This window comes from Dasypus novemcinctus, chromosome 31, assembly GCF_030445035.2.
Source record: "Dasypus novemcinctus isolate mDasNov1 chromosome 31, mDasNov1.1.hap2, whole genome shotgun sequence".
NCBI lineage: Eukaryota > Metazoa > Chordata > Mammalia > Cingulata > Dasypodidae > Dasypus > Dasypus novemcinctus.
The window spans coordinates 45112399-45139560 of record NC_080703.1 but is presented as its reverse complement, the minus strand read 5'-3'; the positions used below and the strand labels follow the sequence as shown (position 1 = coordinate 45139560).

The window sequence follows — 27162 nt, the reverse complement described above, 5'->3', positions numbered from 1 at the left end:
ACGACTCTACCCCCTCCCCCTCCACCTGCACCTCCTCCCGGGCCGCTGCCCCTCCCGCTCCCCCCCCCCTCCCCGCCCCTAACTCCACTTTCAGGTCAGTCACCAAACCCCGCTCATGTCCATGCTCCCTTCTCCCTCTCCGACCTCTCCCAGATTAAACACCTCTTGGATCCTATTCCTCTGATCCTTCTCATTTTATCAAAGAATTTTTTTAAAAAGATTTTTAAAACTTATTTATTTCTCTCCCCTTCCCGCCCCCCACCCCCAGTTGTCTGCTCTGTGTGCATTTGCTGTGTGTTCTTCTGTGTCCACTTGCATTCTTGTCAGCGGCACCAGAATCTGTGTTTTTTTGTTGCGTCGTCTTGTTGTGTCATCTCTCCGTGTGTGCGGCACCATTCCTGGGCAGGCGGCACTTTCTTTGCACTGGGCGGCTCTCCTTACTGGGTGCACTCCTTGTGCGTGGGGCTCCCCTATGTGGGGGACACCCCTGCGTGGCGGGGCACTCCTTGCGCGCATCAGCACTGCGCATTGGCCAGTTCCACATGGGTCAGGAGGCCCGGGGTTTGAACCATGGACCTCCCATGTGGTAGGCGGACACCCTATCTGTTGGGCCAAATCTGCTTCCCTCAAAGAATTTTGGTACCTAACTATCACCAGGACCTCACCTGGCGAGAGTGCAGGCATCACTCTTTCCACCTGTCTGTCCTTAGAAGAAAAGGGGCACATCTGGCCTGTGACCCAGGCCCTTGCAGATACCCTAAACCAACAAAACACTGCCAACAGCCCTGCCAGAGCCACAGCAGACCCCGGAACAAACCCGGCCGTGCATGGCATCCTCCATCCTCCAGAATTCCTGGCAGCCACCTCGCTCCAGGCAGGTGGGGAAAAACCCACTGGAGCGAGGCTGCAAATGTGCAACGCCTGGCTGCTGGACCAAGCAGCGCCACCCACAGCCTCCTCCGGCCGTGCCTGCTGGGCACGGGGAACCCATGGGAGGTGCCGTTTCCCCAGGTCTCTCAAGGCATAGGGCAGTGTTACCAGGCAGCCCCAGCCCCAGCTTCAACCTCCAGACCTTCTGGGACTGGCAACGCATGCCTGAAGGCGCCAGGGCCATGCAGGCCCCATGCCCATCTCCAGAGCAGAACCTCGGATAGCTGAGGGTGGCAGGTAGGCCGATTTCATTTCTCACTGATACGGAAACCACTTACTCTACCCTTCCCAAATTCCCCAAACTCTTAACTCACTCCTCAGTGTCAACAGTGGTGAATGAAATAGTTTCATAACCCTCGCAACCGCTCTTTTGCCATACTCACTAAGAAGCCACCTGTTCACCTGCTTGTTTTAACACACCCCTGCTTCTAGCTCCAGTCCTTAAAAGAAACATTTCAGCCAGCCTCAAAGCACAAACACTCCTCAAAGCCTACCTGGCCGCTTCCCTCTCTCTAACAGATCTATCTGCAACCCCTCTCCTGCTCTCCCTTCTTCTGTCAAGCTCTGTCATTCTGGAAATCTGGGGCAGTGGATTCCCATCACCACTGCCCATCCCCAACCAGTCACAGTTCAACTCAAAAATCCTACCCACATCCCATCCAAACCCCAATACCCTGTGCCTCTCGATGCCCTGCGAAGCATCAAACCACAATTACACACCTCTTACAAGGAAGCTTTCAGCTTACTCCTGAACTTTAAGTCTAAGTATCCTCCTAAAGCGTAATAATCCAAAATGCATGTATTAAATGTCTGAACAGCTGAGGTGGTGCTTAAGTGCATTTATGCTGCTCAAGTGCTCCTGATTACTAGTAAAAGTTCCCAAGAACAAGCTTGCATATTACAAGCAACCCAAATTCCAGAGCAAACCGTAGAAGCAGTAAAATCAGAGATATGAAATAATGAAAAGCTCAGAAACAGCCACATCAAAGGAGTAAGAACATAAATCAATTTAATAAGCTTTGTTTCTGTTAATATCTCTTAACTCTTTTTGTGCTAGTTTGTTTGCGCCTAAATTGAATAGCTTATTTTTCCTCGCAATATGGAATGAAAAATGTGAAACTTTAATGGATATAAAAAGAAGTGAAAAGTTTGAGGGAGTGCTATAGTAAGACAAAACTTATAGAAGTATTATAAGAAGGTAGCATTATGTAAACAAACTTTTGTGAAGGTAAAATCTGTCTTAAAGCAACTATAGTCTATGATTATAGATAATTATAAGAAACTTGTGAAAGCATTGGTTAAATGGAAGTATTTAAATAAGCTAATGCCAAGAAGTCATTATTAAATAAAAACTCAATTGATAATAACAAAAAGTAACTTCATAACAGGAAAATCTATCAGAGGCCATCTCATCTGCATATTAGTGATAAGGAAAAAATAATCATAATTCCATTGGAAATCTTAGGTTTTCATAAAAAAAGTAATTTTTCCTGTACTGCTAAAATAAAACTTTTGTATGTAGGGTATATAAAATCTGTTTTTATTAAGGAAAAAGACAGTCATTTTTGTCCTAAAATAAAATGGGTTATTAAAAAAGAATAAAATGTGGGACAAAACCTGAATATAGAAATGCAGAATTTTCATGGAAAAGGAATTTATATAAAGTTGAATAAGATTTGATGGATCTATGAAAATTTAAAAGGTTTAATATCAAATAGTATAATAATGTAAACTAAAATTTCTTTTTCTATTAGTGTGACAAAGTTTCTCAAGTCATTAGTCTGTTTTATTTATTTTTATTTTATTTTTTTAAAGACTTATTTTTTAATTTCTCTCCCCTTCTCCTCCCACCCCATTTGTCTGCTCTCTGTGTCCATTTGCTGTGTGTTCTTCTGTGTCCAATTAGTCTGTTTTAGTACAAGTTTATAATGAGTTTCTCTCTTGAGTAAACAGTATATAAAGAAAAAAGTCTGTTTTATCAAAATAGCTTCTTGTACTTTAATCTTATCATTTCCTTGGTTGTTTAAAAAAAAAAAACAATCTTACCACTTTAAAAAAAACCATAATGTTCAAACCTGACAACTTTTAACGTTTTGCTCTAAGTCAAATCCTGAAAAGTATTTATTTCAAATTATTACCAAAAATTTGTCCTTTCACCTTGAAAAAAGTAAAGTAATAAAATAACTGAATTCATTTAATGTTATAATTTAAATGAAAAGTGTTATAAAATTAAAAGGGATATTTTAATTCTGTGTTTATTAAAGTTATATAAATAAAATATTCTTATGAATACTTAAAGAGTATATAAAATTGCTGGAAATTTAACAATGTTTCAGCATACTATTAGATAAAAGTATAATGTTAATCATGGTTTTGATTATTTTTTAAAAAAATGGTATGTATCAGAAACAACCTCTCTGCCTGGAAATCCAGAGGTGGATGCTTTAGCACATATTCATCTGATTTGCCCCACCTCTGCTGAGAAAGCATCTCTATGGGTGCAAAAGAGTGGCCACTGGGGGCCGCCAAGGGTGGCACATAACAGTAAGTCATTGTAAATTTAAGTACCACCACTGCTATAGGCAGCAGTCCCAAAAATTGCTAGTTTGTTACCAAAAAAATTAATATCCAGTTATGTCACTATTGCTTTGTTTTAAAACTTGCTAAAGCTTTCTCTAGTATTTCCTTAGGCAAATCAAGCCAGCCTGCATTCACCTTCATGTGAAAAAAACAGTGGTGGATTTTGCAGTGCTTTCCCAAAGCTGTGTGAAAAACCCAATTTTTTATCCTGGCCTGATGACAAAAAATCCAGCAGCGTGAAAAACCTATAGCTATAACCCTATTTGGTTATATTAATAATATTATGTTAACCGATAATTCTTTTTACTGAATTAAAAAAATCACCTGACACAATGTATCTTATCTTAAAAGCCTGAAATAGGTGAACAATTAGAACACACTACAAAGTCCCGCAGCTCTGTTAAACTCTTAAATGTTATTAAAGTATGATATTTTCCCACACCACAAACTCCAAAAACAATTAATAACCTTTCTGGGGGGAAAACTCTTCACCCCTCATTTAGCTCAGATGTTAAAATCATTGTACGTGTTAATAAAAAAAAACAACAACAACTGTGCATGGAAATAAAAACAGGCAGCTTTCAAAGCAGTAACACAGGTTCAAACAGTGAAGGGGTAAACTTTGACTTACCCTGGGAAATGAACATGGCCAATACCAATGCTGGCTTTTGGTGGGGTCTCTGGCAAAGGCAGCATTCTAAATGAGCACCCCTTGGGTTTTTTTTCTTTTTTAAATATTTATTTATTTATCCCCCCCCCATTGTCTGTTCTCTGTGTCTATTTGCTGCGTCTTCTTCTTTGTCCGCTTCTGTTGTTGTCAGCAGCATGGGAATCTGTGTTTTTTTTTTTTTTGAATCTGTTTCTTTTTTGTTGTTGTTGCGTCATCTTGTTGTGTCAGCTCTCCGTGTGTGCGGCATCATTCCTGGGCAGGCTGCACTTTCTTTCACGCTGGGCGGCTCTCCTTACGGGGCGCGCTCCTTTCATGGGGGACACCCGGCACTCCTTGCGCGCATCAGCACTGCACGTGGGCCAGCTCCACACAGGTCAAGGAGGCCCGGGGTTTGAACCACGGACCTCCCATGTGGTAGACGGACGCCCTAGCCACTGGGCCAAGTCCGCCGCCCAGCCCTTGGGTTTTAATCACAACTGTAAAGAGGGGCCAAATTCTAATAAAGTCTTTTTAAAAATAACTGTGTGCAGCATAACATACCTGTTGCAAATAAAAGGCTTAACCCGTTAGTGTCTGGTCATTGAAAACCGCCATCCTTATCCAGGAGTAGATTGCAGACACGAGAAAGAAGACAGGGGAAGCAGATGTGGCTCAGACAATGGGGCTCCCACCTCTACCACACGGGAGGTCACTGGTTCAGACCCCAGTGCCTCCTAAAGATGACAGCAAGCTGTCACGATGGGCAGGCACAACAAGCTGACACAACAAGGGACACAGGAAGAAGGAAAAAATATGAGAGATACATCAAAGCAGGGAGCAGAGGTTTTCCATGCCTCCTAAAGATGTCAGCGAGCTGATGTGATGGGCAGGTGCAGCAAGGTGATACAACAAGATGATGCAGTAAGATATGTGGAGGAAAAACATAATGAAAGACACAACAAAAGCAGGGAGCGGAGGTGACTCAAGCTATTGTGCTTCTTCCTCCCACATCAGAGGTCCCAGGTTTGGCTCCCAGTGCCCCCTAAAGAAACACGGAAGACAGACACAGCAAGTGCAGACAACAAGGGGGCAGAGAGAAATACATAAATAAATTAAACTAAAAAAAAAAAAAAAGACAGACACAGCTAACTGTTGTAAACCACCCTCTGTGAAGAAAAAATCCATGAGGACACGTAAAACGCCTGCCAGCAGCAGCAGGTGTCCATCATGTCCCTGCCCACTCCTCTCAGACGCTCCTCGAGCCTTTAGCAGGTGCCCTCATGAAGACCCAGAGCCTTGCCACGGAACCCCAAGCAGCAGCAGAGCGGCTCTGCAAGGAAAACGAACGCCATGGCTTCCAAGTGCTGCGCGCCCACAGCTCACGGGTATCGCCCAGGAGCCTTCATCGTGCTCGTTCTAACGACTCTACGTGGGTCCCCTCCCACTCTCAGAAGGACAAGGCATGCTCTCACTGCTGCAAACACTGCACCAGGACTCTTGCAACCAGCCAGCTACTATTTGCTGCCTAAAAAATGTTAAGTGCCCTATATGAGATGCCAGCCCAAATTAACAGTACCAAGAAACTCTATTTACCAGCCACCTCATGCCGTCTTAAACTATAAACCAAGATATTAAGTGGACTTTTTATTAGAAAAATAAGTGACCTTTCAATGAAACAGCTAAAAGGTGATAAAATCTTTACAACAATAAACTTAAGTTTAAATTCAGCACTCCAGTTAAGGTGCTAATAGCAAAACCAATGCAGGTATTAAAGTTATAAATTAAAATGCCAGCCACCCTACAGCCCAAAATGAAGAGTAATAATAATTTGGTGTTGCCTGTGCCTCAAACTATACAAACTGGAAAAAGTAAAGTCATTTTAGCCATACTCTGCAGCCTCACTGGTTGGGAATCTTAAGTCCCTGAGAAATAAAAATCACTCGAAACATTGTCTCCTATTCCCACTGAAACTCTATGTGTATCTATATAAACTCTTCTTGGGCCTACACTGATATTATTAATAAAAATATTGCTTGTATACTGTTAAACCAACATTATCTGCCTGTCTGTTTAAAACAAAACAACTGTAATATAGTTACCCATCCAATTATGTAATTTCACTGCCAAGCAGTAACGGTCAATGTTGTGTATACGTTAACCCTATTACTGTTATGTTTTATATTGTTGTTGTATAACCTACATGCAGTATTTCAATGCCCCAACTGTTCACATGATATCTCAAAATATGTACATATAGAATGGAAAATTGTTGGAGATTTGGGCCCAAAGGGTAACGGGAATGAAACAAAGAGAAAGAGAGAGTGAAAGAGAGAGGGATGAGGGGATCTGCGAGCTGAGACTCATCAGACAACTTCACTGTTTACAAGGGGCTCTCTATACACCCCAGTCTACGGTGAGAACAAGCAGCAGCATGCAGTTAACTATTAGCATTACTCATGATCTAAGGAACTCAAAAAACCATATCTCAAGGTACAAAGTCTAAGTGTTCTCTCCAACTACAAAGTGTATGTGCTCCTCGTTTCTTTCAGCGTGTAAAAGCTTCGTCCTGTTTGCTCCAAACTCTTCATCGCTGCATTCCTTAGGGTGCAGCGTAGCCATGGAAACAGCAGGTCTCTCCTTGCCAGACCACTATGCCTTTGGTTCCAAAAGAAAGTGAAAAAGGCACTGGGGTAGAATGTAAAAACATGAAATGCCCATGTAAATGTAAAGTATATTCTGAAAACCCACAAGACCCCCCCTCCCCCCAAAAACAAAAAATCATCAAACCAGCCAGAAAAAACCGCAGCGACCCCACCTCCCGCCTCAGCCCCCCAGCCCGCCCCGGCCCCTCCCCGGATCTTGGGGAGCCTCTCCTCGGCCCTGCCTCAGCACCCCTGGCAGCCTCCTCGGCAGGGCTGTCCGGCTGCGCCCCGTCGGCCGCCTGCGCCAGGCCTCGGCCAGCTCCCAGCCGCCCCCGGCCCAGCTCCCCGCCGCCCCCGGCTCAGCTCCCCGCCGCCCCCGGCCCAGCGCGCCGTCGGGACAGCCCCGGGCAGCAGGCAGGAAGACAGCCCCGGGCGGGGGTCGGCCGCGCCCCCCGCGCCCCTCCCGCAGGTGCGCCTTCCCAGCCCACGCCGGCCGAGCTCGGCCTCTGCTCGGCTCCCTCCTGGGCCTCCCCAGGGCAGGGAGGAAACCCGGGCGGGCCGGGGCGGGACCACGGGCTCGTGCGCGCCCTCTCGGCGGCCTTGGAGCGCGAAGCTGCGCGGCCCTCACGAGGCGCCCTCAGGGTCCACCGGCTCAGAACCCCCGGGCGGCAGCGGTCACTCCGGGGGCAGCCGCCGCGCGCCCCCGGCCCACCGAGCGCGCCCCCGGCCCACCGAGCGCGCCCCCGGCCCACCGAGCGCGCCCCCGGCCCACCCACGGGGCTCAAGCGGCTTCTCCGGGCCGCGCGGGGCTCCGCAGGGCGCGCGCCGTCTCCAGGGCCGCGGGGGCCGTGGGCGCAGCGCGGCGGGGACGCGCCGTGGGTCTCCGCAGGGGGCGGGACTTTCCACGCGGGACGGCGGCGGCCCCCCCCCCCCGGCCGGGCCCAGGCGCCCACCCGCGGCCCCGCGATTCCCGCGCCCAGACCCGCGCGGCCCGGGCTCTCCGCGGAGCGGGGAGGGCGGCGCTGCCTGCGGAGGGGGCCCGGGACCCGAGGCGCCGCGGTCCGGCCTCCCCCCCCCCCCGCCTTGCTCCAGCAGCCTCCGCCCACCTCGAGGCCTGGCCCGGCCCCCGCCTCCACACCGGGCCTCGACCCCGCCCCGGGCTTCCCGCCCTCCCCTCCCCGCGCCCCCAGGCGCCAGGGCCTCTCAGGCCTCCAGACCGCGCAAGATTGAGGAGCTTCGTGGCGGCCCACGCCCGCCTTCGCATTTTATACCCTTCTGTATTTGTGTTCTGCATGTGCATTTATTCTTGAATACAGAATACTTAAAAAAATTTTTTTTAAGCCCACTTTTTAATTAATTTATTTTGTATTCTCTCCCCTTACCCCACCGTCCCCCCCCACAGAATACTTATAATACAAATTTTACTAAAACTTTAAAAAGGCACATTCCCTCTGGAATCAGGAAATACTGATGATCTAAACTTGTTTTTAAATTCCTCCTTAAGACATTAAGAAATTAGTCCATTTTAGTTTAGAATAATTTTGGGAAAGGGTTAAACTGTTACAATTGAAACATTTTTACAAAATTAAACAATTCAGGAAAACTTTCATCAATTTATCATGCCCACAAATATAACAAGATGCAGACACATAGTAAAGATTTTATTTTTCCACAATGACGCCACAAAAGTGTATTTTACAGTTTATAAAAAAATAAATATTCAACCTCTTAGAACGAGGATTCCACGAGCTTGAATAGAAACTCAAAAAAAATTCTACTTGTGAGGACATGTTGGTCTGGGTGTGAGATATTTATTAACTAATACACAGTATCATGTGGACTTACTGAGGGGTCTGTGGAACAAAAAAGCTTAAGAACCCCTGTCTTAGAAAATTTAAAATTACAAATGGGGCTCACATCTGTAGTTTACATTATGTGTCTTTTCGTCAGCCCTGGTTTAAAGCATCAAAATATAGCACATGTATGTCATCATTCAAACAGGGTTCCTATAAAGATAGCTTTGAAAAAGAAAAGTGACAGTTTGGCTTTCATTTTCCAGGAAATATCTGACTATGAAGAAAGAATCAATGCTAACAATATTAGAACAGAGCAGAAAGAGAACAGGAAGTTGGGAGAACGGGAAACATGACTGAATTCAGGGGGAAGAAATGCCAGTTATACATAAAAAGTTGGTTGATTAAATGATTTACATTAAATGTTTGCCTCTAATGCTTGAGCTCTTCTAATTCCCAGATGGCAAAAACTGATTCTTTTAATAATTGTATTCCCTTACTACTTTCTACCTATGGATATTCTACCTACAACTCTTTACTTTTCTACATAAATATTTTTGATAATTTTTATATTAAGGGAATGTCTCTAAGCCAATGTGTTCAAAGGCCTTTATAATGGTTCATATGTAGAGACTATTTTTCAGAGCTGAGGTTATCTCAGCCCTAGTGATTGTCTTTCAAACAATATTTATCATCATGGTTGCTGGACTGTTATCTCTGACCTAGCTGAAAAAGTCACTTTTATCAGTAGAGAATTTGCATCATCTCTTGCTGTTGTTAGATGATTAGCTTACTTCCTGATAAACATCACAGTACATTTGTGCTCTACAATTTATCTCTAAAGATCACTTGTTACTTGTGATTTTTTCATTCTTCCATGAAGTCTGAAAAGCAATTGCAGTATCTGCCAAGTCTAATCACCTATTAGCATAAGATAGTGTGGCTTAATTATGACATGGCTGGCCACTTTTCTGAGACAGTAATTTGTCTTTTGCTCTTGCTTCTGTAGATTTTTTCCCTTTCCCAAGCCCATAATATAGCCAGATCTTGGGTTTCTTTTCCTAGGTGGCTTTTGTGTTGCAGCAGGAAGTTGCCAAGCAAGAAAAGACAACTTCTTTTCAGACTTTTGTTTGCAATAGTCTTGAACTAGTTGCTAAGTTGTTCATCCTTAATGTGATTATTTAGGCATTTGGCTCCAACAGTGAACTTACACAGAGTTGGTGGAATATAAAAGTCAAAACTGTCACAACTTTTTCCTCATATCAACTTTGAATATTGCCAGGGGCTAAGAGGAACTCTACTTTCCATTGTTCCTGAGGAATTTTTTTTTTTTTTTTTAGTCATCCCTCTGTCTCTTCCTTCTACCATCTGTGGTCTGTCAAGGAAACAACTAAGAAGGGAGTGAGAGTTTTCTTTACAATAATCAAAAAAGATGGCAGAGCTGAGGTAGTGGGCAGTCAACCCTCAGTCCACTTTTCTTTCTACCTCACCACTTGTGAAATTCAGATATATCTGTGCAATTAAAATACAATGTTGGGGAGATGCGGCTCAAGCAGTTGAGCTCCTGCTTCCCACACGGGATGTCTGGGGTTCTGTCCCTGGTGCCGCCTCAGAAACAAACAAAAACAAACAACAAACAAATAAATGAAAAAACCAACTCAGGGAGCCACTGCCGCTCAATGGAGCTGATTCGGCTTAGTGACTGCGTGCTGGCTTCCACATATGAGGTCCCAGTTTCAATCCCCTGCTCTTGGTACCTCAAAAAAACAACAACACAATGTCATTTCATCATGGCCATGAACAACCTTTATAAAAGTGATATCTTTTACATTTAAAGTAAAATACATAAACCAGAACTATTTAAATATCAAGCTCTGATGGTGGAGGTTAAAAAAAAAACTGTGGTTTCATGGATTTTTTTCGTTATTTCTCACTATAGAAACAGGGAAAAATGACCTGAGTCTGTAACCACTAAAGTGGTTGATATTACAGTTTCTGAGAATGAGATACCTCTTCCTAAGGTATTTTATAGACAGACATGTGCATGGATGGGTAGACAGAAGCCTGTTAGCTAGCAGGCATTGGGTAGGGTTTCGTTTTAGGGAAGTGTGCGTATGTCTGTATTAAAACTCTTATTTTTTTAGCAACTATCCTATTTAATACTATTTCTAGTCTAATTACCTTTGTCCCACCTTGTAACCCTTTGCTCTTTGCAGGAAAAGAGCTAATTGGAATTCAGCTTCTTTTTCTCTCTGAACACCTGTGTCACAGGAAACACCTGTTCTTTTCAGGAGAGCCTCTTCCTAGCCGAAAAACAAGCCTGCACCACCTTGCAACGACCAGGAGATCTAACTAAGCAACCTGGGTATGAATTCATCTGTCAGACCAGCTGCTCCCTGGTTCCTCTAAGTTCAGTCCCTGCTCTAGGCAGGTTCAAAAGGCAAGACTGGGAACGGACCCTGTGACTTCTTCTGAAGGCTGCACCATGGAGAGGTGCTGCAGCATGGTGATTTTCTCCATGGGTATGCCCTTCTTTAGATGTCAGTTCAGATGCTCCAGAGGAGTCTGTCTCTCTTCTGGCAAGGTCTGTGGTGGTCGAGGACAAACAGCAATGCCATTAGGACACTGGACACCAGGAAAATGGCAATGCCAATGACCACCCTTATAACTGTGGGAAAACAGGACAATCATTAATGTAAAATTAATGCATCAGGAAAAGATGAAGATAATACATCGGTTTTGATTTCTTCCTTAACTGTAATTTGCAGTGGGGGGAGTGGTGGGGTGGCGGGTGGTGAGAGTTTCCGAAGCAGCTTTGAAGTCATCATATGTGTTGAAAAAAGAGCTAGGAGTTAGGAGAGGATCTAAGTTCCAGCTACAGTATGATCTTTGGCCTTTGGGCCTCAGCTCCTTCACAGTAAAATTGCCTGAGTTATTTCTAATGCCCTCTTTCAGCATCAACTTCATGCATTTTTCTAGTTAGGCAATTGTTCACAGAGTCAGGGTCAAGGAAGTTCTGAATACTCAACTGGAGTCATTAATTGGGTCTAAAAGAAATAGATATTATCTTTCAGTCCTTGGATTTGATTTTCAGTAAATATATTTTAGAGAGAAAACTTTGACCACATGTTGACTACAGTAAGCCATTTAAGTCTAACTGTGTTCTATTGCTCATCTGTACCTTTATTTACACTGTAATTGCTGACCTGCAATGAAGCAGATATATGGGATTTTTCCTTATGAGATGTGACTTCAGTGTTTCATTTGAAAATTATTCCCTTTTCCCCATACCCTCATCCACTAAGAGCACACTTCATAAATTCTGGTTTGAACCATTTCTAAATGTATGTCTTTTCATTGTAAATATATGAGGTCTACTTGTTGGCTTAGGCAATGGAGAAGAAAATCTCTCTCATTGTGGCAACCCATTCTACAGAACGCTAGTGCTCCATGGAATGCAGTTTTAAAATCATTGATTTAGCCAAACCCATCAGTGTAGAGATGATGAAAATGAGAAGCAGAGGGAGTCAATGATTTGGCTAAGTTTAAGAAGATAATTTTATTTGGACTACATGGGATCACATCAGTCTTATGATTTAAAAAACAGTTTACTGACTATGGACCTCCAATTTTAAATTTATCTCCCACACTCAAGACTCTCATAACCAACTGTCTGATCAATATCTCCCCTTGGATATCTAATAGGCATTTCAATCTCAAAACATTTCCAAAACTGAACCCCCGATTTGGCACCCTCCTAATATGTGCTTCCCACAGCCTTCCCCTTCTCAGATGAGGGGAACGCCATCCTTTTAGTGACTCAGGCCCAAACTCCTGGCATCTTCTTCATTCTTCTCTTTCTCTCACATCTTATACCTAATCTGTCAGGAAATCCCACTAATTCCCCCAACAAAAAATATCTAGAAATCAATGACTTCTCTCTTGCCTTGAACCAACATCATCTCTTCCCTGGATTACAATGACCCCCTGGCCTGTACCCTAGCTTCTATCCTATCCCCTCTGTTTTCAACACAGCAGCCAAATGACTTCAGGTCAAATCACGTCACTCCTTTGTCTAAAACAGCCTACTCTGGCTGCTCGTCTCACTAAGAATAAAAGCTGGGGAAAAAAAAAAAAAAGAAAGAAAAGACAAACACAGAACAAAAAGGCTCATGTGGCTGTCCATCATCCGGCCCCCTGTAAACCTGGACTTCCTCTCCTGCTACTCGACGCTTCTGTCGCTCTCCTTGGCCACACAGGTCTTCTTGTGTTCCTCCGACATGCCAGGCACACTCTTCCTCAGGGCCTTTGCTGCAGCGGTGCCATTGCCTCGGACATTCTTTACACAAATCCCTGGACCAAGTTACACTGTCACCTTCTCGGATCAAATTGCATCTTCTCAACGGGGTCTACCTCGACTTGCTGTTTAAAAGCGCAGTCTCCACGCCCTCACCCCACTCCCACTCCCAACCTGACACTTGTGATTCTCACCTTCCAATGCACTTATTTGCTGTTTATTGTATGCTCTCTGTCTTTTTCACTCCTTAGTAAAATGTAAGTGTCACGAAAACAAGAACCTTTGACATGAATCTCAAACACTTAGAAGTAATACCTGGCACATAGAAGATACTCAATAAATATTTGTTGAGGAAATGAATAACCTAGGACTTATAGAATCCCAACCCTTAATCTAATGTTTTTCTCATGATGCCAGGAGACCTCAGCATCTTAAGAAGATGACCATTAAGTTATATCCTGATGGATGGGTATCATTAGAATTGCAGATGGGGCTAATGTAAATTTTGAGGGAACCAAATAGAATTAAGGAAGGAAGGAAAAGACCAAATGGAAATGAGGGAGAGAGTCAGACACTAATGGTACTTAAAAATCAATTTTCATGGGTTTCTAATTTTGAAAAATTATTTTCAATTATTTTATGGTTATGTTGTCATGGTAGTTCCATAGAAATGCCTTTCCTTCCTCCCTTCTTTCTTCCTAGATGTGCTTGAGCACACACCATATGCCAAGCAGGTAGTGTGCTGGGCGTGAGCTCCTGAGGAACTTGAAGTCTACTGGGCGAGTCAATTAGACAAGTATGAGATAATGTGGTAAATAGTAGAGTAGAGATACAAAAGATATGACGCTGGAACAGAGAAAATTATACTCTAAAGAACATATTCTATATGGGAGAGAAAAAGTTTGGAAAATCTTCAGAGAAAATGGTAAGATCCAGGCTGGGCCGTTGAGGTGAGTAAGGTTTTGCCACAAGACCTGAGTTACATGAGGGAAAGTTTGGAAGATAATGGGCAGTTGCATGTGGTGGAAGCATAGGCTGTGAGGAGCTGAGGCCAGAGATGCAGGATGGGAGCATTTGTAGACGATCCAGTTGGCCATGGGAAAAATGGAAATCACCAGCCATTACTACACCTAGAAGTGACAAAAACAACTGTGGGAACAGATCGGATGATGGAGACACTGTGAGCCTGGTAGGGAGCTATTAAAATGCCTTTGATAAGATCCTGAGGGCTCAGAACAGGAGCTGCAGCCCTAGGAATGCAGAGGGGGGAATTCAAGGCTATTCCTGAATTAGAATTGACAGGCTTTGGTGAGGGCCTAAATATCCTGGTAAAGGAGAGGTTGTGGTCAAGGATTCCCATGGGTTTTAGGCTGGCTGACTGAGAAGATGAAGAGGCTGTGAATGGAGGCTGGGAACATATTAGAAAGGATCAATTTGGAGGAGAGGAGATAATGAGTTTTGTTTCCATGGTATGACTGAGATGGGTTACTATCCAGATAGAGATGATCAGTAGGCAGCTGAAGAAAAAAGTCTAGAATTCTCTAAGTCCATGTGGAAATGGGGGTTTTGGATGTAGAAGGTGGAGTCCAGGGTACACCAGCTAAGGAGCATGGAATGAGGGAGCCAAGGACAGGGCCGTGGGGACATCCTCTTTTGGGTGGGAGGTGTGAATCTGAGAGGAACTGCCCATGGAGCCTGAGAACAAAGAGAAGACTCAGAAGAGAGCTGTGTGTATGTGCGTTATTTATTCAAATTATATGTTCCCTTGTACTGTAAAGATTTGATGAGCTTGACAATAATATTCTGGAAGCTGAGAAGAGCAAGTATCTCAATTGTCAAGTGATGGTCAGTTGTATTTCACTGCAAAGAGGCCTTCTGCAGATAAGGACTGCAGATAAGACACCCTGCTGCATATAAATGCATGAAAGCCACTGAGGCAGTGTGGATTGGTACTACTGTTTGAACGGCGTTTTGGCCATATATTAAATATACAAAACCCTCCCCTTCTTGCCATTTATCTCTGAGTCCTATCCACCCTACTTCTTTTTGCACTTTAAATAAGTCTAGTGTTCACCTTCACTCACCCTAGGTACAGGAAACTACCACTCTCTGAATTATTGCAACAGCTTCCTAATCTGTGTGTCCTCAGTCTCATTGCCCTCCGATCCGTTCTTCTCTTGAAGCCAAAGTAATTCTCTGAAAACAAGGAGCCAGTCACATCAGCTCTCCTTTGCCTAAAATATTTCATTAGTTAGAGTAACTCGGCTTGACCTATAAGGCACTTGATACCTGCCCTTCCAGCTTTGGCTTTCTGTACTCCTACCATATAGAATTTTCCCAGTTCCTAACATGCCCAGGGCCATCGGTAAGCTCCCGGCCTTCATACGCTCTCTCTTGTCTGTAACATTTGCTTCTCTCCTCTCCGCCTGGCTGTTCCTTCTCTTCTTCAAGTTTCAGTTTAAACATCACGTCCTCTGGAAGCCTTCCCTAATCCCACATATTTAGGCTAATAACTTCTACTAAATATACTTTTTTTAAAAGGAGGTACTGGGGATTGAACCCAGGACCTCGTACACGGGAAACAGGTACTCAACCACTGAACTACAGCCACTTCTCTGCTGTATGTTCTTACAGTTACCTGTACATTCTCACTCATAGTACTTACCATACTTTACTCTTAGGGTTTAATTCTCTATCTCCCTATCCTTACCCTTGCCCCCAAATCTACAAGTCACATGGGGCCAATCATCTTATCTGCTATTTCCTCAGTACCAGACTTACCACCTGACACAGGCATATAATAAGTACATAGTAAGCACTTAATAAATACATATTGATTGTTAAACATTCCTATACTTTGACCCACTAATCCAGTTCTTGAAATTTGTTCTAAGGGAATAGTTCACAACACAGAATGTGATGGTAAGGGGACACGATATACTAGAAGTACAATGTAAGATGGTGTTAGGTTTGACTCCTGACCCTACCACTTGTGGCAAGTTATTCTCTGAGCTTCATTTTTCTTCTCTATATAATGGGGATATTGATGCCTACTTCATGAAAAAAGGAAAAGAGGCCACTGATTTAGGCACTGATGACATCCAAGGGAAAGTTTAAAAAAAAGAGATGAGGGAAGAATAGACAGCATTTTATATAATAGTCAAAGAATGAGAAGTTGTTGAAAGTGAGCTAGAGCATGGAAATTACACATTGATAGAAAGACACTGGCTACCAGAGGTTCTGAGGGGAGGGGATGGGAATAATATGTAGAAAATGGGGCATTTTTAGGGCATCGGAACTAACTGTAAACCACAATGTAAACTGTAGACCTTGGTTAGTAGCAATGCTTCAACATTCATTCACCCAATTATAACAAATGTACCACACAATTGTTAAGGTATTATTAACAGGGGAAGATGTGTGTTTATGGGGGTACATGGGAATCCTTTGTACTTTTGATTAACTTTTCTATAATCTAAAGCCTCTTTAAAGTTTATTATATTAAAAAAAAAGAAAGTTGGAATTTGAAGGGAATGATATGAAGCAGACACTTAAGGGTCCTTTGCAGTGAGAGAATATTTGAACATTTTCATAGTACAAGGGAAGGAGCCAGTAAAGAGGAAGAAAATGAAGCTACTTAAGAGATTTACTGACGTCCTGAAGGAGACTGTAGGATGGGATCTCACACACAGGGAGAGCAGTTAAGTACTAGAGGAGAAACATGTTTTTCTGAGCAATAGCAGTGAAGGGAGGCTAAAGCTACAGAGATATTTTGAGGTCACAGAAAATAAAGGAATTTTCAATAGATTGTCTTACTCTTCTCAGGCTATACTTTAAGAATAAAGAAGTCAAGACGGTTTTGGAAGTTTGGGAAGAATAAGAAGGCTTTCTGTAAAGAAGAGAAAAAAGGTCCTGTAAGGGCAAATACATTTTCTAAGCACTGTTGGAAGACCCAGCTGAGGTGTGGATAGGAATCTCAACATTCACAGTTGAGTGTTGAAATGGTGAAAATAGGTTCTAAGTTTGGTTTTCTTCAGCTCTACTCAGTAGGTCAGAAAGGAGAAACTTGTGGATGATTTGATCTAGGCTCAGATAATTGGTATGATGAGCAGGGCATGGGAGTCCCTCATTTATGGTCAGGATTGCCTGGAGGAGGGCAGGGCATAGGATGGACTCACTTGACATCAGGTTTACCTGGAGGAGGGTAGAGTATAGGATGCTCTTGTTTACAGTCAGGTTTACCTAGTGCAGGGCAGGGCATAGGATGGATTCACTTGACATTGGGATTACCTGGAGGAGGGCAAGGCATAGGATGGACTCACTTGAAGTCAGGTTTACCTGGAGGAGGGCAGGGTGTAGGATGCCCTTGTTTACAGCCAGGTTTACCTAGTACAGGGCAGGGCATAGGATGGACTCACTTGACGTCAGGTTTACCTGGAGGAGGGCAGGGTGTAGGATGCCCTTGTTTACAGCCAGGTTTACCTAGTACAGGGCAGGGCATAGGATGGACTCACTTGACGTCAGGTTTACCTGGAGGAGGGCAGGGTGTAGGATGCCCTTGTTTACAGCCAGGTTTACCTAGTACAGGGCAGGGGATAGGATGGACTCACTTGATGTCAGGTTTACCTGGAGGAGGGCAGGGTGTAGGATGCCCTCATTTACAGTCAGGTTTACCTAGTACAGGGCAGGGCGTAGGATGGACTCACTTGACATTGAGATTACCTGGAGGAGGGCAGGGCATAGGATGGACTCACTTGACGTCAGGTTTACCTGGAGGAGGGCAGGGCGTAGGATGCCCTCGTTTATAGCCAGGTTTACCTAGTACAGGGCAGGGCATAGGATGGACTCACTTGACGTCAGGTTTATCCAGGTGGAGGGCAGGAGTGGGAGTGAGGAGTGAGTCACTGTAGCTCAAAGTAGCTTCCCAGTGTCTTTTAGGAATGATGAAGTATGACCTGGCAATTTGAAGATAATGGCAACGAGGATGAGCAGGAGTTGTTATAACGAGATGGCCTCATCTCTTAAGTGAGTGGGTTGCTGGAAGGATATCGCTAGACCAGGCTCTAAAAGGGAGGGAACACGAGAATGCCTGGGCGAGCATGCTGAAAACAGGTTGAATAAAACAGACACATTGGTAGGTAATATTTATATGTTGTCAATGATTGTCTCTTTAGAACGCAGTCATCTTCACAGCTCATTCCTATCTTCTCTTCCCCATTTACTGGACAACTGAATCCCAGCCTCTGACCTCTGGACCCAGGATAAGGACAGAGTGCTACATGGGGCATGCTGAGCATTTATTTAATTAAGAAAGGCTGACTGAGCGCACCAGCTCCTGGCACTCTTCTAATGGCTGTGGATTCAAAGAGGATAAAGGGATGGGCCCTGCCTTAGGAAGCTCATGGCTCAGTCTTGACTCTTGAATATGTGCTATAGATTTTTAGTTTGGTGGGAAATGGGAAGTTCCCACCAGTAAAGTCTTCCTCCTGTGAAATAATTGGAGTTGGACACTGACGTAGGGGATGGATGAGACAGCGCTAGTAAAGAAAGTCTGTGTGGGTAAGGTTTTGGAATTAAAGAAATATTCTTTTTAAAACGGAATTGTATTGTTTTTAATTAACATGGTATGGATCTTAGTCTTATGAGTTTCCTAGTAAAGATTCTGGTTAATTAAATTAAGAGTAGATTAACTGGGTCTGCTAGTACTAGCTGAAAACACTCCTTATAAGTATGGGTAGAAGCTCACAGCTAGACATGCCCTAAGGAGTAGGGTTGCAGGCATCCTGCAAGTACAGGACATGCCCTATATTTAATGATTTTGTCTTGCTTCCTGCACTGGCTTTGTCAGGATGCTCTAAATGTCCTATATTCAACTTTTTTCAATATATTGCAAAAAATTTGACCGAGTTATTTTTCAGATTTGTCTGGGTGTCCTGTGGTTTTCTTTGCTAACCCTGGTGACCGTATAAAGAGTCGTTCCACCCCATCAACCTCTTGTGCTCAGGCTTGCCCTGTAACCTCTCTGCTAAGGCAAGAGGCAGCCAGCCCAGCAGGCTCACCCATGCCAGGAATTTCCCGATTTTGAACCACAGTCTGACTCCCTGGGAGTTTCACCTGCTGCGCTTGGTATTACTGCTCTTTGAGGCCAAATGGAAGAGCTGAGCTTTCTAAAGAGGTGGCGCTCACCTCCTGCCGGCACCTTCTCTGACCTTCCTCCCGGGCTCCCTCGCTCCGTCCAGGTCTGGGTGACTGCTGGTTCCACAGCAGCCCATGTAATGGTAATTCATAAAACACATGATTTTGCATGATCTGCATCTCTTTACTCCCCCACTACACTGTGAGCTTCCTGAAAGCATTGTCTTAGCAAGTCCCATCTTAAATAATGAGGTAGAGATGCCATCAGCTTAGCCTTTATCCAAAGCAGAGAAGTCCAAATTACATACATTTTCAATACAAAATGTTCATTTAAGTCAGTCAAGTAATTTTACTTTACATTAATATTTGCCCCCTTGTTACTTTGAAACTATACCCCCTGAAAATAAAAAACGTAACTGCACGTACCACACACTTTTCCAAGTTTATTATAAAAATAATGCTTTTGAACTTCCTAATAATGACTGTATTCACTATTTTATATTTGGCTAATTTCTGGAAGTAAGTTACATGCATGAAGGGGGGAAGAAGGAATAATATGATACTGGCTCCAAGGACAAATATTTAAAATTGGGGAAAAAAATAACACAAACCAGCCTATCAGTTGATGTCTTGTGTCAGCCATCCCGTGACCAGAGAGGAGAGGAAATGACTTCGTTCTCGTCTCCTGCATTCAGTAGAAACCGTCTCTAGGCATTCTCTTTATCCTTAACCGAAAGCGTTAATGCTGTATCTGCCACGTGGCAAATCTACAGGACTCTACAGTGCGTCAATTGGAACATGATTTATCCTTGTACAGTGAGTGAGTGCTTGCAGCAGGATCTCTGAGCTCACTTAGGTTATCTGAAGATACCAGATCACAGGTTTACACATTCCTCTTGTCCTCGGAACAGATTTCACCTTCACATGCTCAACATTCCTGTAAGTTTTTTTTCCAGTGTTTAACTGGGCATGCACACACATGGCAGGGTTGGGTTCATCAGGTCCTCATGCAGAATTATAATCTCAGTAAAGAAGCCAGTCCCATCCGGGATCTGCTAAACACACACCTACATTACAACATTTTATATCAAATCTGGTATCTGAAGAAAAGATACATTTAAAATATATTCATTTAAGTTACATATTTCACAGAAAGATTAACAATTCAAGTCACAGAAAACTCAAAAACTGTATCCAAAGTTTGAATATAAAACTCGGTGATCCACTGGAATGACTAAAGAATGGAAATTCTGAATCCACCTGTGTTAAAACTGGTACATGTAATGACGTGTTTCCAATAAAATGTATTCATGTATTCAATGTAAGTCCTCTAAACGAAAATGGCACCCTAAAAACCAAATGCATTTTTATCATGGGGCACTTTTTTTTAGGGATGAAACAAAAAGGACAGATTTGCTGTGCGCTAATGCCAGCTATTTCCTTCAGTAATCATGGGAATACACTCTCCAGTCAGTTGCAACAAATGCCTTGTTGATTTGTGTACAACTGTCCAATATAAATATATTTGGGTCTCTATTTTCTTTTATTTTTTAAGGTAATTTCTTTCCTTTACGATGTGTTGTCACATGCACATACACTAATATATTTTTAAATATATATACATATAGGTGTGTGTGTATATATTTATCTATCTGGCTGAGGTAATGTGCTGTAAAGCTATTCCACAGTGCAAAATGATGAAACCAGCCCAAACGAAGGTTGCATAGCAACTCAGATACAAGAAAACACTTACAGCAGACTGGAATATTTGCAGTGTAACAGTAGCCTCTTCTTTGCTGCAGTGGACATGAGCCCAGTTTAAAGGCAGGGATGAATTTGGTTTTGGCTGCGCATCTGGCATTCTGCTTGTGTTCTGGAAGCTTCCACCATGCATTTGGTCACATGGTATGGAGGGAAGGGGCCTCCTCATGCAAGCCAAGGCATCAGCAGGAAGTCAGAGCACGAAGTCCAGGTACCCTCTCCCGGCTGCTCTTGCGCCTTCCAGGAATTCAAGAGGCTTCTCTTAGCAGCAGCCCTGCACACTGAGCGCCTTCCAGAAGATGAGGACGTGTCTCCCAGCAGCAGCCCTGTGCGCCCAGCGCCTTCCAGAAGTCGAGGACGTGTCGTCCAGCAGCAGCCCTGTGCGCCCAGCGCCTTCCAGAAGTCGAGGACGTGTCATCCAGCAGCAGCCCTGTGCGCCTAGAGTCTTCCAGAAGTCGAGGACGTGTCTCCCAGCAGCAGCCCTGTGTGCCCAGCGCCTTCCAGAAGTCGAGGACATGTCATCCAGCAGCAGCCCTGTGTGCCTAGAGCCTTCCAGAAGTCGAGGACGTGTCTCCCAGCAGCAGCCCTGTGCGCCCAGCGCCTTCCAGAAGTCGAGGACGTGTCGCCCAGCAGCAGCCCTGTGCACCCAGTGCCTTCCAGAAGTAGAGGACGTGTCATCCAGCAGCAGCCCTGTGCGCCCAGCGCCTTCTGGAAGTCGAGGACGTGTCGTCCAGCAGCAGCCCTGTGCGCCCAGCGCCTTCCAGAAGTCGAGGACGTGTCATCCAGCAGCAGCCCTGTGCGCCCAGCGCCTTCCAGAAGTCGAGGACGTGTCATCCAGCAGCAGCCCTGTGCACCCAGCGCCTTCCGGAAGTAGAGGACGTGTCGTCCAGCAGCAGCCCTGTGCGCCCAGCACCTTCCAGCTGCCTGTATTTGGTGCTTTTCCTCTCGGCAGTAGCTTTTTGACTTTGTCTTCCAAACATATCATCTGCAGGGCATGGGTCGCAGTTTTAGCTGATCTGCTGTTTTCATTTTCCAAGTGGGCTCCTGGTTCTCCAAATCACTTCCAGCTGATGTTAGCAAACTCCCCATTGGTTTTGCTTTCTTCATTCCATGAGGCTTTTTGTTGGTTTGTGTTTAGGAGGTACTGGGGACTGAACCCTGACCTCGTCCACGGGAAGCACGCACCCCACCACCTGAGGGACACCTGCTCCCCATCCAGGAAGTTTTGATCTTGGTCGTGGGCACTTGGAACATTCTTGGTTTTCTAGTTTGCTACAGTTTGCTACACTTACTGTTTTAAATCAGCTTTAGATTCAACATCTCTTAGCAAAGGAGCATCAAGAGAAGTGCCCGGCATGCAGTGCTCTCATCAGATCACTAACTGGCTACCGTTATGTGTACATACGCTAAGAGCACAGTCATTGCACACATCAGTGCTTACTGGCAAGTTTGATTTTGGTTTCTTCAATCAGAGGATAGATATTATAGGTCCAAAGGATGCAAAGAGGCTTTCATTTCTCAGTTCTGCTGCCGAATATTTGTATTGTATTTTTTGGAGATCCTGGAGATTAAACCAGGACCTTGTACGTGGGAAGCATGAGCTCAACCACTGAGCCACATCTGGTTCCCCCAATATGTTTTATCACAAATATGAAAACATATAGTACCAGGTTTCCATCCTGAAGACTCCCCCAGATCTCACTGCTGTGTCTCTTTCCTTTGCCTCACTTGGACCTTTACCTGTTAGTTTAGGATGAACTCTTCCCTTCCTTGCCCCCACCCTAGATTGTAGGTTTTGTCTGAAATCTGTTCTACTTTGGACACTTTTCTGTGCAAACAAACCTGGGAGTTCTTAAACACCCGAAGACCCTGCAAACCCAGTCACATAGCTCTTGGCAACTCTGTGAACTTTAACCTGAGTTTTATCCCCGTTGTTTTGGCACAGAAGCCCCCTTAAATTAACACTGAAAACATAAAAAAGCAAACAAGCTGAGGGTCCTGGCAGGAGGGGCCAGGCATGTCGCCAGGCATACGCTGACACACCGTCCGTCCCGAGAAACGGCTGCCCCTCCTGAGCTCCATCTCACTCATCTGTACCAGCCTCGGTACCTGGGCGGGCACTCGAGCTCCTGCACTCCATGGACCAGTCCTGGGGGATGACGGGCTCCACCAGCTCACTGAACTTCCTCAGAGGACAGCTGTGGGTGCAGCCCGGCAGTGCGAGCGCATGCAGCTCATTCTGTGTATCATTCCGGTAGAACATCTCCACGAAGTACTGCCTGGTGGTGGAAGGCAGAGGAGAGAGCGCCGTTAGTGCTTAAATTGTTGACCTGGCCCTGGGTTTCCTTCCACAGGGAGTGCAGCATGTCAGCTGAGGTACTAGTCAGAGCAGCACTGGATTGAGGCGGCTTAACCAATCTAGGGTGGGAATGGGAGCCAGGGATGGGTGGGCCTGGCTCGGAGGGTTCGTTGGATGACCAGGCAGGGACCACGATGTGCAATCAGAGAAGGAGCTGAGGGTGAAGGTCGGGTCCCGAGGGGGCCTCTGATGCCTGTGAGAAAGAAGCGGGGGGAGGGAAGGAGAAGAGACCTGCGGGTTCTCCCTGTCCTGCTTCCCCTTCACTGCTTCTCCTTTGCTCCTTGCTCTTCTGTTGCCCCCTTGCACTATTTCTTTCAGTCTTCCCCCTGAACGTATTTTTCTTTCCTTAACCAGGCCATAAACATGGAACTGAATAAGCTGTAACATACTGAATATATGGCAAGATTTTTTTTTGTATGTGCAAATTATCCGTTAGGAAGAAGGATGGGTGTACACTGAAGTCCTCACGTTCTTTATTTAACAAATGCTTTCTGAATATTTTCTTCAAAAAACAAAGTACTGTTTGAGGAATGCCCATTGGCCTAACCAACCTCAGTAAAGCCAGTGTGAGTTGCTTATGGAAGTTACTTGTTAGCAGGAAGGAAGAAGAGAGATTCAAGTGGCCTCACAATTGCATCCACTAGATATGGATATAAACATGCTCTTTAAAAGAGTGTTTTTAAAAGGCAATATGAACAGGGCGGATGTAGCTTGGTAGTTTAGTATCTGCTTCCCGTGTACGAGGTCCTGAGTTCAATCCCGGGATCTCCTTACAAAAAAAACCAATATGAACAGTAGTGATCACCAACGTTCACTTACAAGATATGTTTAAAAGTACTTGCCTAACACTATATGAATGAGTACTTGTAGCTTGATAGAATATTTCTAGTGACAGCATCATATCAAACAGAAATTTAAAAATTGTGTGTTAACAGTAAACGTAATATCTGTCTGTGTGTGGTCCTCAGTTAATTTTTTTTTTTTTAGGAGGTACCAAGGTTTCAACCCAGGACCTCATACATGGGAAGCAGGTGCTCAACCACTGAGCTACACCTGCTCCCTGGTTAATTTTTTTTTCTATTTATCTATGTCTCTGAGACATACTTTGTACTTGATTCATAACATAGATTATTCGAGTGATGGGAGAAAGAGAGTCAGTGGAATTAAATGTCAGGGGGCAGAACCAGAGAGGAGAGAGGTCAGAGTTATTCCTGAAGATACTGGGTCTATGTTTTCTTCTCCTAGAGCTCCTAGAACTGATCCTCATCTATTCTAAGCCCAAAGCTGGCTCTGAAAGGGGCTTGTTTTTAAGAGAAGGTATTCATCTCTCTGGTCTTATTCCTGTTTCTGTTCTGACTAGCCTCCACTTCCCGGTTAACCCTTCATCTGACCCAGGGTCCTTGGGGGCGAGCGTAGCTGAGACTGCCTCTCAGGTCAGCTTCGCTGTCCCGGTGCCAGGCTAGTGACTCCACCGCCAGCGAGCCTTCCTTCCCTAACTGTGCAACACGCACTCTTGTGAGCAGCAACTACGTTGGTTGAGGATGAGATCTTCTCCGTGTTGTCATTCTCCCAAGACTAGCTACATAATTTGTGGGATCCAGTAGAAATGAAAAGTCCCTTTTTAAAAAATTAAAAATTTTATGACGTTAATAGCGGAGCATTAAAACAAGTTCAAGGGGCAGCGGGTACAGCTCAGTGGTTGAGCACCTACTTCACGTGTATGAGGTCCTGGGTTCAATCCCCGTTACCTCCTGAAAAACAAAAACAAAAACACAAGTGGAAGACTCTTCTGAGCAAAGAGCCCTTTGCAACGGCCCAGGTCGCAATCCCTGAAGCAGGCCCTGCCTGCAGCTATCGTGAGCGCCTTGAGAAGGGCAGCATGGATCCTCCACAACCAACCCCAAACGCAGGCTCCGGAGCAGGGGTCTCATTCTGTCCCTGCCTTGCTCTTATTTCACGGTAAGTTCTGGTCTGTTGACCTGCCCAAACACCTCGCCCTTCTCCTCCAATGGGAATGCTGCTGTCCTAGCAGATACTAACACAGCTGCCCTTGGCTGCCCTTGCCTCCACATTCTGGGAGTCTTCTTGGTTCTGAGTAAGCCGAGGCAGATGGTCATTCTGACTTCAGCCCTTCTGGGGGCTCAGCTTTGTTTAGCTGGCAAGGGTCAGAGCAGCCCACGGAAAGGTAATGCTGGTCAGAAGTCACCCTTTGACAGTCTCGGCGGCGGTAAGAACCACCAGAAGCCGTGTGTACAAGCTGGAGCCTTTAGGTAACTCAAGGGGCATTATTACACAGCCAAGCACAAAACCACTTTTCTTTTGGCATCTTCTACCAGGCTGTATTTTCCAAGAGAATCATGCAATGTCTGGTCTGCGCACTTCTTAGAACTTATTATTTTTTAAATGTAATTTTGTTCACTTAAGGGAGTTTCTGTTTTTTACCTACTGTGTATGCATTCTATATTCCAATAAAAGTCTTCGTGAAAGCAAAGAAAAAACCATGACTAGGCAAAGATAACTTTACCACCATTTTCTGCCCTGAATATGAAACTGAAAACGAACAAAAGGCAGGAAACACTGTCCTTAAGCCAGCAACAACCCAGCCTGGGTAGAGCGAGGCGATTTGGAAAGCTCCTCGGGCACTGACCCCTTCTCCAGGTACAGCTCCGTGACGTGGCAGGACGCGTACGGGGGGAGCCGTCCGTTGTAAACGTGCAGCGCCATCTGCAGGCCGCTCACAGTGGTGTCATGCTACAAAGATTGGAAAGAGGGCGGTTTTTGATCTTTACCTCTTGTGCAGATTCACATTCAGCAGGTGTTAAGCACTTGTAAAGCACCTGACGGTTTCTGACTCAATTAAAACTCTCAGACCTCCATACCTTAAGAAGAACGAACGGAAATAACTAATCTTAGTTGAATATTTGCTCTATGCTAGATGTGAGATTTAAACATATCATTTTCCATTAAATATGAAGAAAAAGAGACCCAGAAAAATTGAGTAATTTGTTTAATTGTATATAACCCTAAAATGGGAGAAAGTAGATTTGAACCAAATCTTCTAAGTTTCTGCACCTTTCCCAGGGGAACATCTCTGTTTCAGCTTGTTTCATTGATTTTTATTAAGTTTTAAAATATTTTGGGACACATTAAAGCTAGATTATATTCTTCTCTAGATGAGAATCACCTATGACTTTTAATTTGGGGTGGAGTATTATGAATTTTTAGGGAGGACAAAAATGTAAGGAAGAAGAGTATATAGTTTAAAAATAATTGCAATGCTATAATTTTGTGATGAAAATGAGAGCCGCTGAGTGTACACTTTGAAAATTCTACAAAGCATGGGACGATATAACACAGGGAATCCAGTGGTGGAAGATGGACTGTGGTTAACAGAATATGAGAATATTCTCTCATGAACTCTAACAAATATGTAATACTAATATATGGTGTTAACAACTGGGTGGATTAGGGGAAAAGTACACCAAATGTAAGATATGGGCTATAGTTAGTTCATAGTTTGTAACAAATATTTTACAATAATGCATGATGTTGGTGGTGGGGTGATGAGTGGGAGCTCTATATGACGATATGCATGTTTTTAGGTAAGTTCACAACTTTTACAAAATACTTCCTGTTTATGTATGTACATGAGTGTATGATATACATCAATAAAATTTTATTTAAAAATGATTGCAATGCTAAATGTTTGTTTCTGAGTGGCTGGAAGGTATAGGGGTCTGGGGTCTGGTTTTCAAATTTTGGTGTTTCTTTATTTTGTCATTGATTAGCTCCCTAATCTTAGGCAAGTCTCAACTTCCACATCTACAACAGGGAGATGTCAGTATATATTTATTCAAAAGGGGTTAGAACCAATTTAATAGAGAAAAAAAAATGGGAGTTATAAATATGTGGTTTCCCAGAAATCACACAATTTAGAATTAAAAACCTATTAGACATTAGAAAAATGGGTGGAATTGGCCAATTTCAGGCTAATCTTTTTCCAGGAAGCAGTACGC

General features: G+C 44.2%; 1 protein-coding gene across 1 annotated transcript in view; it reads right to left on the bottom strand.

Annotated features, from left to right (window-relative positions):
• Positions 1–19285: 19285 nt before the first annotated feature.
• ACP3 (acid phosphatase 3) overlaps positions 19286–27162 on the bottom strand; it is a 39649-nt gene continuing 31772 nt past the window's right edge. The window contains exons 9-10 of the mRNA XM_023588539.3: positions 25794–25897; positions 19286–23066 (exon numbers count right to left, since the gene is read on the bottom strand). Of these exons, the coding sequence (XP_023444307.1) occupies positions 22871–23066; positions 25794–25897 (300 nt within the window). The 3' untranslated portion in view covers positions 19286–22870. The remainder of the gene's footprint in view (positions 23067–25793; positions 25898–27162) is intronic.